General features: G+C 35.9%; 1 protein-coding gene across 3 annotated transcripts; it reads left to right on the top strand.

Moving 5' to 3' along the window:
* The first annotated feature begins 11665 nt into the window (after positions 1-11665).
* On the top strand, positions 11666-16972 carry LOC125492485 (uncharacterized). Of its 3 annotated transcripts, none has more exons than XM_048635022.2 (5): positions 11666-11970; positions 12823-13738; positions 14602-15023; positions 16505-16595; positions 16663-16972. In XM_048635022.2, the coding sequence occupies exons 2-5, from the start codon at positions 12978-12980 to the stop codon at positions 16724-16726; spliced, it is 1338 nt and encodes a 445-aa protein (XP_048490979.1). In that variant the 5' UTR covers positions 11666-11970; positions 12823-12977; the 3' UTR covers positions 16727-16972. The 3 variants fall into 3 exon arrangements, with proteins under 3 accessions (XP_048490979.1, XP_048490980.1, XP_048490981.1); XM_048635023.2 differs by having other exon boundaries at positions 12838-13738; XM_048635024.2 differs by having other exon boundaries at positions 11667-11970; positions 16526-16595.
* Positions 16973-17857: the final 885 nt, after the last annotated feature.

Below are 17857 nucleotides of genomic sequence, written 5' to 3' on the forward strand. Positions count from 1 at the left end.
GATCTGATCTGGTCTGAACTTATTTTTTCTGATCTGATCTGATTTACAAGATCTTATCTTTTATAAAATATATTATTACTATTATATTATTACTTTGTAATTCATTATTATACAATACATTATAAGATCTTATTTATAGTATTACTATTATTATCATTTTATTTCTATCACAACTTTTACACAACTTTATTATTAATAATAATTATTATTATTATCATTATTATAATAACAGCAATAATAATTATAATCATAATAATAATAATAATAATAATAATAATAATAATTACTAAAAATAATTCTATAACCCAAGTCATTAATTTATAAGAGCACTTCTAAAATGTTTCACACTTTCCCTTAAAAAAAAATGTTTCACACTTGAGAAGTCGGCAGACTCAACTCATTTTTTTCATATAAAATAAAATAAGATATACAAACAACTTTGAAACTTTACCTAAGTACTACTACTAATTTCTCTTTTACTACTAATGGATAGGGTGCAACTTCAAATAGCTAGAGAGATTTGAAATTCGGTAGGAAGAGGTATACCGGATCTAAATTTATAATTTGTATCTCGCACTTAGCTTATTTTGAAATGTAATTCGAACTTAGTAGTTTCGTTGTCATGAATTTGAGCTATCATATTTTATATATTTCTTATTTTTGCGTCAATCTTAGTTCTTAACACATGGCTTTTAATTTTCTATTATTTAATAATAACAAAATAACTTAAAATTATAATAACATTGACATTTATAATGATAACAACGAGATTAATAATAATTACCAATATTAATAATTAATAAGTACAACAACAACAATAATAATCCTTTTGAACAAATGTACAAGTAAATAATAGTATTAATAGTAATAATGAGTTTTTAAATATAAGCATGATCTGATCTGATTTTTTCTGATTTGATTTGAATAGGTCTGAAATAAGCAAAAATAAGGTGAACTGAACATAGCCTAAGACCATAGTCCATATTCCATAACCGACAAGTTGAAATGAATTAATGAATACAAATACACAATTAGGGATGTGCAAAAGTCGGGTCTGGGTTGGGTCCAGTTGGACCCTAGACCCGGACCCTAATTTTTTTTGCAGGCCCGGACCCGGATCCTAAGGGTCTGAAAAAATTGGACCCAAACCCAGACCCTTAAGGTCTGGAGGGTCCAGGCCTAAGTTCTTTATTTTGCCAAATTTTCAGCATTATTAATATCAATAATCATCTGAAATTCGCATGAAACAAACAAAAAAAATCGCATGAAACAAACACAAGAATTCGCATGAAACAAACACAAACATATAAATTGAAAAAAAAGCGAAAAAAACACAAACTTATAAACTGAAAGAAAAAATGAAACAAACACAATTCACAAACATATAAACTGAAAAAAACGAAACGAACACAAACACACAAACTGAAAAAAAGAAACAAACACAACTTACATAAGAGTTCAGAATGTGTGTTTTAGTGTTTTAATTTAGGTTTTAGTATTTTAGAAAATCAGTTTGCTTTTTTAAAAAAAGTTAAAATATATATATTATATAAGTTTAGGGTCTAAGGGTCGGGTCTGGGTCCAAAATTTTAAGACCTGGACCCTAAAAAATTCACTTGGACCCAGACCCAGACACGGACCCTTTGGGTCTGAAAAAGTTGGACCCCGACCCTTAGATTAGGGTCAGGTCCAACATGGTCTGGGTAGGGTCCTAGACCCATGCCCATCCCTATTAACACAATGCTACTACTTTCTTCGTTCCAATTTAGTTGTGACACTTTTTATTTTAGGAAGTTTCAATTCAGATGTGACACTTTCATTTTGGGGAATAACTTCTTTCTGTCTCTCTCCTATCACAGGAGACCCTTTTCTTTTATTTCTCTATCTCTCTCCACTACAAAAATTGCCTAGGAGTCCGTGATTTTAAAAGTGTCACAACTAAATCGAAACGGAGGAAGCATATGATAATCTTTTAGACTAGAAATAGGAAAGTTCAAAGCAAAGCTAACCTACAGCTAAGGGTGTTCATAACGGGTACTCGTAACATTGGATACCCGCATTTGCGGATATTTGAAAATGTGACCCATAACCTGACTTAGACCTCTATTTTCCCGGTTTTGGTAATAGGGTACCTGGTTCTTTTTTTTTTTTCCTCAACTTAATTACGGAGTTGCAATGCAAACTACCATACTAAGTGCTTGTTTGGTTGACATCGTTTAACATAAAATGTTAAAATTCTTAGGAATTGGAATTTCTTAATGTTTGTTTGGTTGACCAGTTTATGGGAAGTAGAAATTCTTAACAAGTTCCACTTCCCACAAAATGGCATGGAGAAAATCACTTACCTAGGGGGACCTAGGTAAGTGGAAATTCTCATGAGAATTTTCATTTTCCATGAATAACCAAACAACATTTAACAATTCTTAGAAAATTGTAAATGATAGAAGCTGTGTTTGTAGTCTAACATGTGAGCTGCACATGTTTAGTAAGTTGCATATGCCTATATAGTAATCAGCACATGTTTAAGTAACCTAGCTGTCTTGGATCACGTGAGGATCCATCTAGGGATTAGAGCTGTGTCCTTAGTATATAAGACAGCATAGGTCATCAGGTTGTATTCATTCAATATAACAGAAATATATGTTGCTGAAAATAAGGAGGAGCCGCCTTTGAGCTACCTACCTTTCACTCAAGTATATTCTCAGCTATACTTGGAAATATCAGTAGATTTCACAATACTCTTAGCTTAAATTTGTTTACATGGTATCATAGCTTAAAGAGGTAAGTGGAATCTTTTTAAAGTTTGTTGCTTTAACAACTTGAAAAATCTCTACTTGTTCCTTATTTCAGTTGAATCCGTGTTTCTGTATTTCTGGGCAATAGAGTTCTGTGTTGAAGAAGAAAAAAAAAACTTTAAGCTTTCCTTTCCTGCATCATGACTGAAAAGGATACATCAAAAACGACTATTGAAACCAATAATCCTATGTATTTGCATCCTTCTGATGGCCCAAATACCTTGAAGGTAGACTGTCAGTTAACAGGAGCAACAGATTACAGACCATGGAAGAGATCCATGGAAATATCTCTTGCAACCAAGAGAAAGTTAGGTTTTGTCACTGGAGCCTTGACAAAATCTAGTACTGATTCAGTTTTAAGAGAAGCTTGGGAAGCTTGTAACAGTATGGTTACAGCTTGGCTTCTTAATAACATGACTGAGTCCATAAGGAGGTCAGTGATGTATATGAAATCATCTAAGGAAATCTGGTTGAGTCTTAAGCATAGGTTCACTGTGAGTAATGGGAGCAAGAAATATAGACTCAACAAGCAAACTTATGAAGTAAAGCAGAATGAGAGGCCTGTATCTGAATACTATACAGATCTTAGGGTGCTTTGGGAAGAGATAGAGTCAATGAATGACTATCCTTCAATCACTAGTGTGAATGCAGAAGTAACTGCCTATGTTGAGGCAATAAATCAACAAAAAGAAGAACAAAGATTGTTCCAGTTCCTAAATGGTCTGGATCTTGCATATGGGCCCTTGAGAAGCCATATACTGTTGATGCATGATCTTCTTACTGTAGAGGGAGCTGTGTCTATGGTTCAACAAGAAGAGTCACAGAATGAAGTTGTAGGAAAAGAAAAGGAAGAAAGTGTAGGTATAGCCCTTTACAGCAAGAATGAGAACAAACTCTACTGTACTGTTTGCAAGAAAAGTAACCACACTGCTGAGAAGTGTTGGTTCAAGATAGGCTTTCCTGCTAACAGTAATAAGAACAAGCAAGGGAACAAAAGTTTTGACAACACACAAGAAAATAGAAGTGTTTATGGCAAGGGTAAAGCTCAAGGTTACACCGGAGGAGGTCAGAATTACAAGAAGAAGTGGATACAGTGCTCAAGTGAGTGGTGGAAGTGCTGAACTTGCAACAGCTATTGCCCAACAACTTCAGGAGATGTTGAAGCTGGGCTCTAGCTCCAGCAATATAGCAGCTAAGCAGGGAGGTGATGATACTGATGATGAAATTGACAATCACTTTGCAGGTATGGTGTCTTGTCACTTTGTTAAAAACATGAGTGATGCATGGATAATAGATTCTGGTGCCTCAGACCATATGATTGCTAAACTGGAGCAACTTCACAATGCAAGAAAATTACTTCACAAGCCTAGGGTTAATCTACCTAATGGTGGTGTTGCCTATGTAACTCACATAGGAAATGTTTTTCTTAAAAATGGCATTGAACTTAAGGAAGTCCTATTTATTCCTGAATTCAAGCAAAATCTTTTGTCTGTGCAAAAGTTGTGTGAACATGATAAATGTGTTGTAATGTTTCACAAAGATCATTGTGTTCTGCAGGATTGTACAACACAAGAAACTAGGGACATAGGAAATGCCACTGGGGGACTCTACTACCTTCAAAATCAGTCAAACACCAGCCAAGATACAAGACTCAGCTTCAAACACAATACAGCTCATCACCCAAGACAACCTAAGGCAAATACTAGCCAAAATAGTGCTATGAATGTAACTCACAACAGTGAGAATTCTGTTTTTAATGACTCTTTGTTGTTTGAAAAAATGTGTAATGAAGTTCAAGTTTGCAATGCAAAGTCTTTCAACTACTCTCTATGGCATGTTAGACTTGGACATGCTCCCACAAGCAAGCTCAAATATATATCTTGTTTAAAGAAACACCTTAAAACAAATCAAAATGAGATTTGTCTTTCTTGCCCTATGGCTAAACTCACAAAATTCCCCTTTCCCTTGAGTTATACCCAAGTGGCAGGACCTTTTGACCTAATCCATATTGATATATGGGGTCCCTACAGATTCCTTACAAAGGAAAGTTTAGATTCTTTCTTACTATAGTAGATGATTACACAAGAGCAACTTGGGTACATCTACTAAAGAATAAATCAGACTCTCTCAGTACTATTAAAAATTTTGTGTGTTTGCAAGAACTCAATTTGACAGGAAAGTAAGAATAATCAGATCTGATAATGCATTGGAATTCAAAGATCAAGGTTGTGTTGGCTGGTTCACAGATCAAGGTATAGTTCATCAGACAAGTTGTGTAGATAGACCACAACAGAATGGGGTAGTGGAGAGGAAACATAGGCATCTACTTGAAATAAGTAGAGCCTTGAGGTTTGGAGCAGGATTGTCATTATCCTACTGGGGTGATTGTGTTGTTACTGCTGCACATATAATAAACAGGTTACCTGCACCTGTTATTAAAAACAAAACTCCCTATGAGATGATGTTTGGGAAAGAGCCTGACTACTCACACTTGAAGAGCTTTGGGTGCTTTGCTATGGCTTATAATCCTGATAGAGAGAAAGATAAATTTGCTGCAAAAGTTGTGCCTTGTTTGTTCTTGGGCTACCCTGATACTCAGAAGGGGTATAAGCTGGAAAACTTGCTCACTCACAAGCAGTTTGTATCAAGAGATGTGAGATTCTATGAGCACATCTTTCCTAAACTAAAAACTAAAACTCACACCTTCATGAACCCTATACCTGTTGATCTACCTAACCTTGTACCTAGTGATGTTGATACTGATCTACCTGAGCCTCACCAGAAGCTGTTCATGAGCCCAACGTACCTGAACCAGAACTACCTAGCCAAACACATGACCAAACTCCTCAAATACAACCTGCTGAGATCCCTACCATCACTAATCAACCTATATCTACACCTCTACCTGTTAGAAAATCTACAAGAATCTCAAAAACTCCCACATGGCTCAAAGATTTTGTTATCACTTCACAAAAGAATCCAGTTGATGAGCAAGCTAAAGAAGTAACTTCAGTAATATCCACAGATGTTAATGAGCATTTTGTGAATATGGTGCAACAAGTTGTAGAGAACAAGGAGCCTAGATCCTACATTGAAGCAGCTGCACAACCTGGTTGGGTGGCAGCAATGGAACAAGAGCTTGCAGCTCTTGAAAAGAATGAGACCTGGGAAATAACAAAGCTTCCACGTAGAAAAGCTATTGGCTGTAGATGGGTGTATAAAACCAAATACAAGGCTGATGGAAGTGTAGAGAGGAAGAAAGCAAGGTTGGTTATACAAGGGTGTAATCAAAAGAAAGGAGTAGAATACACTGAAACATATGCCCCTGTAGCCAAGATGAGTACTATAAGAGCCTTGTTGGCTGTGGCAGCAATGAACAAGTGGCACACTTGTCAAATGGATGTGCAAAATGCATTTTTGCATGGAGATTTAAAAGAGGAGATATTCATGCATATACCACCAGGCTATATCCCACCTGTTAATCATGCAAGTCAGAGGGAGAATGACAACCCAGTGTGTAGACTCAAGAAAGCTTTATATGGGCTGAAACAGGCCCCTAGACAGTGGTTTGCCAAACTGTCTAGTGCCCTTTTGTCATTTGGTTTTAAACAGTCACAAGCAGATCATTCCCTATTTGTGCAAGAAGATGACAGTCACTTTACAGCTGTGCTCATTTATGTGGATGACTTGATAATTACTGGCAACATTATTACAACCATCACACACCTTAAACATCTTCTTAGCACCACCTTTCACATGAAGGATCTAGGAAATTTAAGCTATTTCCTAGGTATGGAGTTCACTATCACTTCACAAGGAATCTTCATTTCACAAAGAAAATATGCTCTTGATCTACTCTCTGAATATGGTATTGACAAACAAAAGTCTCTCAAGCTTCCTATTGACACTCATGTCAAACTGGAACCACAAAAGGCACACCTTTACCTCATCCTGAAAATTATAGAAGATTAGTAGGTCAATTGATCTATCTTACTCTCTCAAGGCCTGATATCAACTAATCTGTTCAGCTGCTAAGCCAATTCATGCAGGCTCCCACTTCTATTCATATGCAAGCAGCTAGAAGAGTATGAGATACATTAAACAAGCTCCTGCACAAGGCATTCTTCTAGCTAGCAACACTGCAGCTAAGCTTACAGCCTATTGTGATTCAGATTGGGCTTTATGTCCCTTTTCCAGGAGATCTACTACTGGGTATTATTTATTAAGGCTCTTCTCCTGTATCATGGAAGAGCAAGAAGCAGAGTGTGGTAGCTAGGTCATCAGCTGAAGCTGAATACAGGGCCATCCCTTACTACTTGTGAAGTCACTTGGCTAATGTCCCTTCTCAAAGACTTGGGCTCAAGCACTTACACCCAGCTGCTTTGAAGTGTGATAACCAGGCAGCCTTGTCCATAGCAGCTAATCCTGTTTATCATGAAAGGACAAAGCACATTGAAGTGGATTGTCACTTCATTCGAGAGAAAATCACTAATGGGATCATCAAGCCTTCCTATGTTCCTTCCAAAGAGCAACTTGCTGATGTACTGACAAAGGCTCTACCTACCTACCAGCATAAGAAGCTTCTAGGCAAGATGGGAGTGCAATTAGCATCACACTCTCATCTTGAGAGGGAGTGTAAATGATAGAAGCTGTGTTTGTAGTCTAACATGTGAGCTGCACATGTTTAGTAAGTTGCACATGCCTATATAGTAATCAGCACATGTTTAAGTAACCTAGCTGTCTTGGATCACGTGAGGATCCATCTAGGGATTAGAGCTGTGTCCTTAGTATATAAGACAGCATAGGTCATCAGGTTGTAATTATTCAATATAACATAAATATATGTTGCTGAAAATAAGGAGGAGCCGCCTTTGAGCTACCTACCTTTCACTCAAGTATATTCTCAGCTATACTTGGAAATATCAGTAGATTTCACAATACTCTTAGCTTAAATTTGTTTACAATAATACAATTACATAGGAAAATAAAATTCTAAAATATTTGCACTTCCTGTATACAACCAAACAACCACTAATACTTTCATTCTTTCAACTGCCAGCTCAATAACTCATATTCATGCATCATAGATTTAAAGTTGCAAAATGCAAACTCACGGAGTCACGGCCAAGCTTAAGTGTCAGTATACATACATCTTAAATTAATTTAAAACATAAAGAAAACATGAAAAATGATAATGAATTAATGATATAGTGAATTGAATGAAATTAGCAGTAGTAATAGATATCACTTCTTTGTAGGATTCTAAGACTAAAAGTGGAATTTCATAATCTAATTCATAAACACTTAAAACAAGCTTATATGCATATACAATCAAGGATCATATAATAGTTTAATTAGAATTAACCTTTGAAGCGTGAATTCTACAAAGCTTGTTACAACCCGGAGAAAGAACTGCAACTGTGATTCCTCTACTTGGTCCACCAACCCGGATCGACACTCCACTAATGCTAGTTGGAAGGAAGAAATTCTTCTTCTTCTTTAATGGAGTTTTTGTGACTTTTGGAAAGAATATGAGAGAGAAGAATAACAAGAGAGATCTAATATATTCTTATGATTGCCTAACTAAATATATTAGCATTTTTAGGTTAGGAAATCTCTTCCCCTCTCTCCTCCTCTAGGCCGGCCACCCTAGGGGCCCTTTTGGGCTATCTAGGTTTTCTTTTGTTGATCTAAGGTTTTATGTGTGACCTAATAGGATCTATTACATTGGGCTTTCGATTTATAATTTCTTAACACGAAGTTTTATAGCATTCTCTAGCAAGACGTATAGACGACCCACTAGAATGAATTTATTATCTCCATAATATGATCCATATTATAATTAGTAATTGCAATAAAGTCGAGGACATAATATTCCTTTAATCTCTCACTTGTCCGAGACGAGTGTGCAATGTTTTAATTCCTCAAGTCTCTTAGTGTCTTAATTTGATAGCATGATCATATTTCTATATTATCCATACTAGTTTTCAAATAAATCCTTGAAATTCGAGTTCGAATTGACAAACAAATGATCCATTTTAGCACGGTCATGCATTTTTCAATTTTCACTCTTCAAGGTGCGAAGACACCCATCCTATCTCACATATATAGGTGGACCTTTTCAATCCTGTGGCAACCAATACTCCCACTCAACTCTCAGCACAACCCGAATGTTGCCTTTATAGTCCCCTTTTACGGCATGACGTTTGACAGTGTCAAAGTTATACCAATCATTAGGCTAAGTAGTGTTCTACTCATGTCTTAGGAATCTACAAATATAATTTTGAAGTTATAAAACTTTTTAGTAGTCTTGTTCGATTATGTATCAACTATATACGTCCATATGATTGATCAATCCGATTCCCAGAAAAAGCCTTGGCACGCTCACCATGTACCCCAACTCCTGATTGTCCAACTTCAGACGTGCAATAGTCAAAAGTTTATTACTATCCAAGTTTCACTTTACATGATTTACCAATTATTACTTGTTATGATACACAAGCAACACAGATAATATATAATCAAACATCCACAACTTTACTTCTTTTATCTTAGGATTAAATAAGCGATCATACAACTTACAACCCAAGATTAATTCCTTATTTAATACAATCCTTCTTATTTGTTGAACCTTGCCAACAACCGACTTACCTTTTAAAGGCATAAATTATCAACTTACCAAATAAGCCCACAGTCCTCATAGAGTAGTGAAAATAATAATATAAGGAAACACATGATTCAATCATGATCCAACTAATAAATATATTAATTTCCCCATGTGAATTAATAAATAAAGTTCCCAACCAACATGCTTGCATCAATATTCCATACAATCATATATAAACTCACAAAGTTCCCATATACATGATACTACATAACTTTTCTTCATAAAATCATGATACTACATCAAACAACACATAGGTATGTATATACCTTATGTAGACAAATTGATAGGCCACTTTTAACAACTTTAGAAGTCGCATACAGAGAATTCTCAGCCTAAAATAACCAATAGAATTTATAATCAATATTCCAAATAAATTCCAACAACTTTAAAATACTGTAATTTTCCTTTAAAAATATCTAAAAGTTGTTTTCATCATCAAAACTTCAATTACTTATACTCCCTAGCATGGTACTACTATACTAGTCATTAAAATCCATAAAACTCCATTAATAACAACCTTTCTAAAATTCCAGCAACTTATATTCTATTAAAACTCCCTTTAAACATACGTAAACATGCTTAAATTCATAAGTTTAATCAATTTCATAGTTTATAACATGCTACTATGATTTTCCAATCTTTAACACCCTAAAAATCTATGTTTTGATGATAATTAAAATTCTAATTTAAACATAATACTCAAATCTAAATTTTAATTCTTTCAATACATAATTTATATAATCATAGATTCATCATTAAAACAATAAATTAACGCTTTTAATCATAATTAGTGCTAAAACAAATCATAAAAACATAATCTTTAATCAAAACTTGAGGAAGAAGAAAAGTAATCAAACCAACACAAGAAAGAGGAACAAGAGGAGAAGCGTCGACCAAGGACAGCATCACGCCGACAACACAGTGGTGGTCAGCGGTGATGGTGGCGGTGGTGGAGTTGTGGAATTTCTTGTGGAGGAAGAAAGTGTTTCTTGAAAGAGAAGAAAGGAAGAAGGAGAGGAAAAACATGAAGAGGATAAACAAGGAGGGTGGCTAGTTCTTTGAGGAGGAAGGAGAGAGAATTTTGTGTAGGTAAAATATTTGGGTTTAGTGTATTTATTGGTATATTTTCCTTTTGGGCTTAGGAAAAGACAATTGGATTTTAAGTATGATTGAATGATGAATAGGATTGATGATTTAAACTCCTAACATCACTAGAAGTCCTTCTCCTAGTCCAATTAGTATTTGGATTCTTCAAGCCCATTTAAACTCCTTTTTCCAATCCAAATAGCTAGTGTTTTAAATATTTTTCAAAGCATGCCTTAACAAAATATTTTAACTTATTTAAATCCTTAAAATGATTCATGACTTTCAAAATAGTCAACCTTTTAAACAAACAAAGTATTTTAAACTAAATTATATATATATATATATATATATATATATATATATATATATATATATATATATATACACACACACACACACACATATATATATATATATTTATAAAATCCTTAAATTTATGGGGATTACATACCCCTTCACCATATTTTTGATATGGGCCATGCCATCTTCGTCCTTAAATAGATGGCTAGTAGCGAAAAACTATTCCAACCTATATAACACGGGTATTTCTTTTAGGTCACATACATATACCCATCTTATATGAATATGCATGCCCATCCCTAAAATTTTGAAATCTCGTAAAGTGGATTCAAACTTGCCAAGAGTAAGAATCGATCTCAATACCTTCTTAAACGGGAAAAAAGCTCTAACCATTGGGCTATCGACTATCCCTTACTCCCACTCGTATTTATCTATGTGCAACCACGAGAAGAATGTATCCATGCCAACTACCCCCCAACGGTCCAAACTCCACTCCAACCACAAAAATAAAATTGCGTTTGTTTGTTTTAGAAATAAAGTAGTAGTATCTCTCTTATATAAGGCAACACATGGGGGACACCAAAAAATAGAAAAAATGAATAAAAGGGAAAAAAAAATATAGGATAACTAACTATTTTATTTGAATGAAAAGAGGGGGAAAGTAGGATATTTAAACTGAACATTAGTTTTTTGAGAAAACAAAATATAAAAACAGTTTTTCTACCCAATTAATTTATTTTCTACCTCATTTGTTGTCACACATTATCGCACGCATTGCGTGCATGTAAGACTAGTAAACTATAAACCAACGAGGCAACAAATAAAAAGTTGCGTATTCTTTGTTCCAGAAAACTGAAAAGTGAAAAGTGAAAACCTCCTTTCCCTCTTTCTGGGTTCATTCTTCATCTTCTTCATCACAATTCACAAACAACTTCGAGGGTTGTAATTTTATGGATTGTTACAGAATCAGATGTTGTTCACCTCGTATTATTGCTTCTTATCCGTCCGATTCTTCCATCTTCGACAACGTTTCTCAGCCTTACGATCTCGTCAATCCTGTTTCTTCTAGATTTTCGCCTTGGTTTCGCTACCTCCGCTTTAGGCTTCCTGGCTTACGTTGAGGTACTTATATTTCCTCAACATCATTAATTGTTGTTTGATAATTGTTATATTTAAAGGTACTAAATTTCCGAGCTTTGAATTACTGATATTGTTTTCTAGATAAAGATTTGTATATTTCATTTAACTTTTGTTTAAGCTTAATGATATACTTTGTCGGAAATTTGTCAATATTTATCAATGGTATACAATACAAATTTTAGCATGTAAGGTGTTGGATTTTATCACTATATATAGTTACAAGATTTCAACTTTTATAATCTTCAAAAATATATAATTCGAGATACTAATAGTGAAAGTTGTATATTGGAGAGCGTGAAAGTCAGAATGTTGCAGTGTTTAAAAAAAAACGAAGGAATATTTATGAATATTTATTCGCTTCTAGCTGAGCAGATTTTTAATTAATCAAGTTTAGTAGAGAAGTACTTCCTCCGTTTCTTTTTACTTGCAACGGTTTGACTTTTACACTATTCACCAACTCTACTTAGTTTATGTTTGGTGATTTATAATTAAGGAAAAACATATTCATGTGGGATCTTGTTAGATCCGTCTGAATGTATATTTTTCGAATATATACTTTTTATAATATTTAAATATTCATAATATTTATGCATTGGCAAGTGTGAAAGTCAAACTGTTGCAAGTAAAAAGAAACCGAGGAAGTATATCTTTTAGCTTGGTGTAGTTTATCCTTTTTTGTGTTATTATGGGAAATTAAGTAGAGTTAGGAGTTTCTAAAAGTATAATAGAGGATATGTCATGAATTCATAGTGCCTTTGTATGTTGCAAATTTTTTGAGTACGCTTTCATGTGCTATGTGTTAGTTTTGCTGAATGATGCTCCATTAAATATCAGGTTTTACTTTTCTAGAGAGGTCAGGTTTATTGGAGGCGTCAGGCGTGTATTTGTTGTAAAATATATATTTTAGTCCGCGGGGGATATAACAGCTCTTGGATCGACCCTTGCCTCTTTGATTGGGTTGCATAATCACAAGCAAGGGCGATCCAAAGATGTCATGGAGACGAGCAAAAACCTCTGGTTGGACTGCATTTGACCAGCAGCAAAGGCAGCAAAATAACTGTGGAACTCGTTCTATTTATGAGCCCTTTCCTTCGCTGCCAAGTACAGTTCAAGCGGCAAATTCTTTTTCTAAAAACAAGCACGGCCGAGTAAAGTCATTCTCATCAGTTATACTGCCATCACTAGATTTTTCAGCTCCTTTACAAGATGATATGAAAAGTAAGCCATCTGCAGCTGGTAGCTCTAGAGGCCCTCAAATCAGTGAGGTTTCTCAGGAAAAGAAATTTGATTTGGTTTTTAGACAGCTCAGAGAGCTATTCGGTTGGGCTGATGATAGTTTGATCGAGGATATAATGGCTGCTAGTGGCAATGACTTTGACCAGGCATCATCCTTTCTGAAAGCCATGATTTCTGATCAGAGTTCACAGGAACTCAAGATTGATGAGGTGGGAAATTATAGCTGTGATTCCATGGAACCTTCAGGCAATGGCAAATTAATGCATGAAACGAAAGATGTGTCCTGGAAAGAGATTTCCGAACCTGCTAAGATGTGCTCTGTTCTGGAGCCTTTTGTTGGCAATAACAACAACAATGTGACCGATGAATTTACTCTTTCTGCTGAAAATCTGTTCAAAGATTGTACAGAAATCAACGCAATGCTGAGCCGATTGACAAGCGTACCTGTTGAGCCTGAGTGGGAAGAGGATGATGTATACTTGAGTTGCCGTAAAGAGGCAATAAAAATGATGAGGTTTGGTTTCCTTTTACATGCTATTCACATTTTCATTTTCTATTATGTTTGGGTGCACAATGAGCTACAAAGTGCAATGATATTGACAAGATTCAAATATAGGTCTTGTGTACCTCTCCTTAACACTCTAATAACTAAGTAGCTAGCATCCATGTTAATGAGAGCTTACTTAATTTTTTGTTCACTCATTTTGTCTAGTGCTTTTTTAGTTATATCTGGTAGAAGAGTTTTACATAGAACGGATTAAAAGAGGTTTACGTTGCTAAAAATTTTGAGGTAGTTTTTGAGCATACCATCTATCTAATTATTTGGATGTCAAACACATCAATTTTTTTATTGACAACTCTTCATGATTACGAAAGTTGAAGCGTTCAACGGTTCTTCGGTCTACCACAGCCTTTCTTGAAAAAGAAAGTTGAGCGTTTTCAGTTTGAAATTTGGAATGGCTAGGGACTAGAGAATGTTGTTTAAGAAATATGGAATATAGCATGCAAAGCATCTCTGCATGGGTAGTAAGAGATGTGAATCATACATTAGGTTATCTTTTCTTTGACCCTTCCAAGAGATGCTCAGATCAGGAGAACTAAGAATGCTATGTGTTGCAGTCATATATTTTGCTTCCCTATTCCTATATGCCACTTTACTGTTGGTGAACTGATGAAGCAGTTAACGCTTTGTTTACACCATTATATTTGCAAATATCCTTTCCTTCCATTTTTATCTGTCCTTGGGTCATAAATTCGAACTTTCCATTCTGGCCAATTTTATGCAGCTAAAATTCCTAGTATGTCAGTATATCAATTACTATAAAGTTATAAACAGTCTTAGCTCAATTTATTAAACTCTCACATATCTGTCAACAGGGCTGCTACCCGTCATTCCAAGGCAGCAACTAACTCCTTTTCACGAGGTGATCACATCTCTGCCCAACAGTTTTCTCTGGAAGCTCGGAAAGAATGGAAGGCTGCACAAAGTCTCAATGCAAAGGCTGCCTGTGAGATTTTGAGCATACGAAATAAGAACAATGGGATATGGATTTTGGATTTGCATGGTCTTCATGCTTCAGAAGCAGTCCAAGCAGTTAAGGAACGCCTATATATGATTGAGGCTCAAGTGCTGTCACATAAGCAGTCCAAGCAGCAAAGGCCCTTGGAATTTCCAAACAGTTTCAGGACCAAGGCAGAAGCCTGGCGTGATAAATTTTCTGATAAGTGCAATAACTTGGAACAGTCAGATGAGCAGGCCGCCCATAAGCTGAAGCCAATATGTTTAGAAGTCATTACAGGTACCTAGATGTCAAAAGCCATCCTTCTGGTATTAGAATGATTTAATGCTGATTCTCTCTCTCCTCCCCTCTCTCTTTTTCTGAATTCTGAATAGCTGTCTGGGTGTTTTGAGAAAATTGGGGAGGGGGGACTAGATGATTTGAAGTTGATAAATTGATGGTCAGAGCCTCAGAGATCGTCTGTATAGTCTAAAATAGAACCCTATTGCTGTTGCCCTATTTGCTCTGTCTTTCCTTATGAAATTTCATACAGATTCTTCTGTTGGCATCATTGCTGTTGCTGTTGATTGTGGTTTTGCAGTGTTGGACTTGGAGTAGGTGGCCAAATACTCTTGATGCATTTCTTAGTGTATGTTTTACTAAGAGAACGGAAATCAAGAGCTATCTTATGCTACCCTTTCTTTATCGTCTTTTGGCGAAGTCCCTTCTCTTTTGTTTTTAGAATCCCAGGACTTAAATTTTCACACTTTTTGTGGATTCACTCTCGCCGGTTATATCTCAATGCATCATTGCCTTCATTTATCATCTTAGTAATAGTGAAGGTCTATTAGACAAGTTACATACTCTCTTAATAATGTGTGCAAGACATTAAAATGACTAAGGGGGTTACACTCCTCTTTCTTGGTGTGTTTGGAATTTTCGATAACTTATAGGTGTTCCCTTTCTTCCTGAATCCTGAGTCCCATGGTCAGTGATGATCGCATATCTGCATGTGCAGCGACTTGAGTGCTGGATGACTTGCATGCATTAATGTTCACTAGGGGTAGAAATTTGATGTAGGTTCTTGTGCTTGCTAGTGGAGGTTTAAATATTTAGGATATATGTTACTCTAACTTTGCATTTTTTGTCACCATCTGTGTTGATATGACAGAGTAGGATATGGTTGTGAGATCCGTCTGTCACTTCCCCTTGTGATCGTAGACTGATGGAGAGTGGCTTGAGAGGGCAGAGAGGAGGCTTAGAACAGTAATCTTTTCTTTTTGGGGAAAAAGTGGAATATTGATCTACTTAAAGAAAAATGAAATTGCTCAATTGTTGAGGCAATTATAATCGGTACAACTTTAGGGGGCTGGGAACTTGAGTAGTTTATGTATAACTGGGTCTGAAAGGCTCAGAATAATTGAGCTGATATTGAAGCAAGTTATTAGGCTGATATTACATGCATAGCAAATTTAGTTTTATGTTCTTAGTTTAGTTTATTCTTGATAAAATAGTGTCACCAAATTCAGAATTCTATGTTCCCGTACCAGCATGAAAATTTAGGACAGTGTGTGTATCTGAATCTTGAACCATGTCTAATTGGATTCATTGCTTCATGCTATGCAATGTATTTAACGTCAATTTTTTTCCATCATATTTTATGCATATGATTGAACTGCTGAGCAATTTAGTAAATTGTAGTTAGTGACCCAAATAATATTATCATTATGAATCAACTGATTTTAAATTCAAATTTATTCAATGCTTTTACTTTATTTTAGTTGAATCTTGTTCTTTGGCAGGCATCGGGAATCATAGCCGTGGAGGAGCTGCACTTCCAACCGCCGTGAAGACCTTCCTTACTGACAACGGGTGAGTGCTTGTGTTGCAGGTCATTGAATCAGCTCTCAGTTTGCTAATTCTTGTACCGGTGTTGCAGGTATTGGTTTGATGAAGCGAGGCCAGGGGTAATTATGGTTCGACCTAAGTTCCGTCCAAGTTGAGGCTTTCACTGATGGAACTTTTTATTTTGTTACAGCCCCCTTCAATTATTGCATTGTTACTTGAAGCAACTCCATTCTTGGAATCACTCATGAGTACTCACCATTGTTTGTACAATACTTGTAATTTTAAACAGGATATAGCAGCCTAGCTTCTATATTAAATTCATTTATTTGTATTTTCCGAGATGCTGGAAATAGGAAAGCTGTAAAGTACGTATTTTCATAATGTGAGTAATTCTTCCTTTAGGTGTGAGGTCCCTGAATCTTCAACCGTTATCGATCTACCTCCCGGACGTAATTGTAGACCGTATTCATTCAATAACCCCTCCTCAGAACCACCATACTGATGCACCGGTGTCAAATTTCGTTAATGCAACGGGTTTCTCCCTAGCGATGGCCTATCAAGAGAGTCTCCTGCAAAATCCCAATGTAATCAAACCTTTACCGTCTAAGATCAGCTTGATTTGGAAAGCTAAAACCTCTCCCAAGCTGAAATTCTTCCTTTGGTTGGTATGACGTGACCGTTTATCTCATAATTTACTCCTCTATATCCGACATATCCTCCCCTCTTCAACGTGTCCTCGGTGTGTAAATTTCACGGAAGATGGAATTCATGTTTTGCGAGACTGCCAATTCTCGGCTCCTGTATGGACCCTTGCTAACCTTGACGCCGAGGTTAGAGAGGGAGATATCCAAACATGGATAGCACGGAATCTTGAATCTACGAAGGTAATACAAGGCCTACCATGGAAAGTGCTATTTCCCTGGATATGTTTTGAGGTCTGGAAAGGTAGAAACTTGCTAGTTTTCGAGGATAGATATCCCCACTCCCTAAGGAACTATGGCCCAGGCAAAAAGACAAGCTTGGGAGTTTTTGAAAGCATGTAATTACAAACCCCTGATGGACCTACCTATGGACCAACTCAATTTACAACCCTTGTCTTCATCCTTCCCGTCACAACTCTTTGTAGTTCCCGATAATAGCTTTATGATTCATACAGATGCCTCGTTCCATGATCCTCTCTCTCAAATTGGTATTGGTGGCCTGATTAGAGACTCTAAGGGTACTTGGATATTGAGCTTTTGTAAAAAATCTTACACTCTGAATGTAGTACTTGCGGAATTATTGGG

The sequence above is a fragment of the Beta vulgaris genome, chromosome 8 (genome assembly GCF_026745355.1).
Source record: "Beta vulgaris subsp. vulgaris cultivar EL10 chromosome 8, EL10.2, whole genome shotgun sequence".
In the NCBI taxonomy this organism is placed as follows: Eukaryota; Viridiplantae; Streptophyta; class Magnoliopsida; order Caryophyllales; family Amaranthaceae; genus Beta; species Beta vulgaris.

Excerpts from the sequence above, each read along its gene's own strand:
- LOC125492485 (XM_048635022.2), top strand. The coding sequence starts at position 12,978 with ATGTCATGGAGACGAGCAAAAACCTCTGGTTGGACTGCATTTGACCAG. Across the intron at positions 13,739-14,601 it reads GAGGCAATAAAAATGATGAG|GGCTGCTACCCGTCATTCCA; the intron begins GTTTGGTTTCCT and ends ATCTGTCAACAG. Across the intron at positions 15,024-16,504 it reads ATGTTTAGAAGTCATTACAG|TTGAATCTTGTTCTTTGGCA; the intron begins GTACCTAGATGT and ends ACTTTATTTTAG.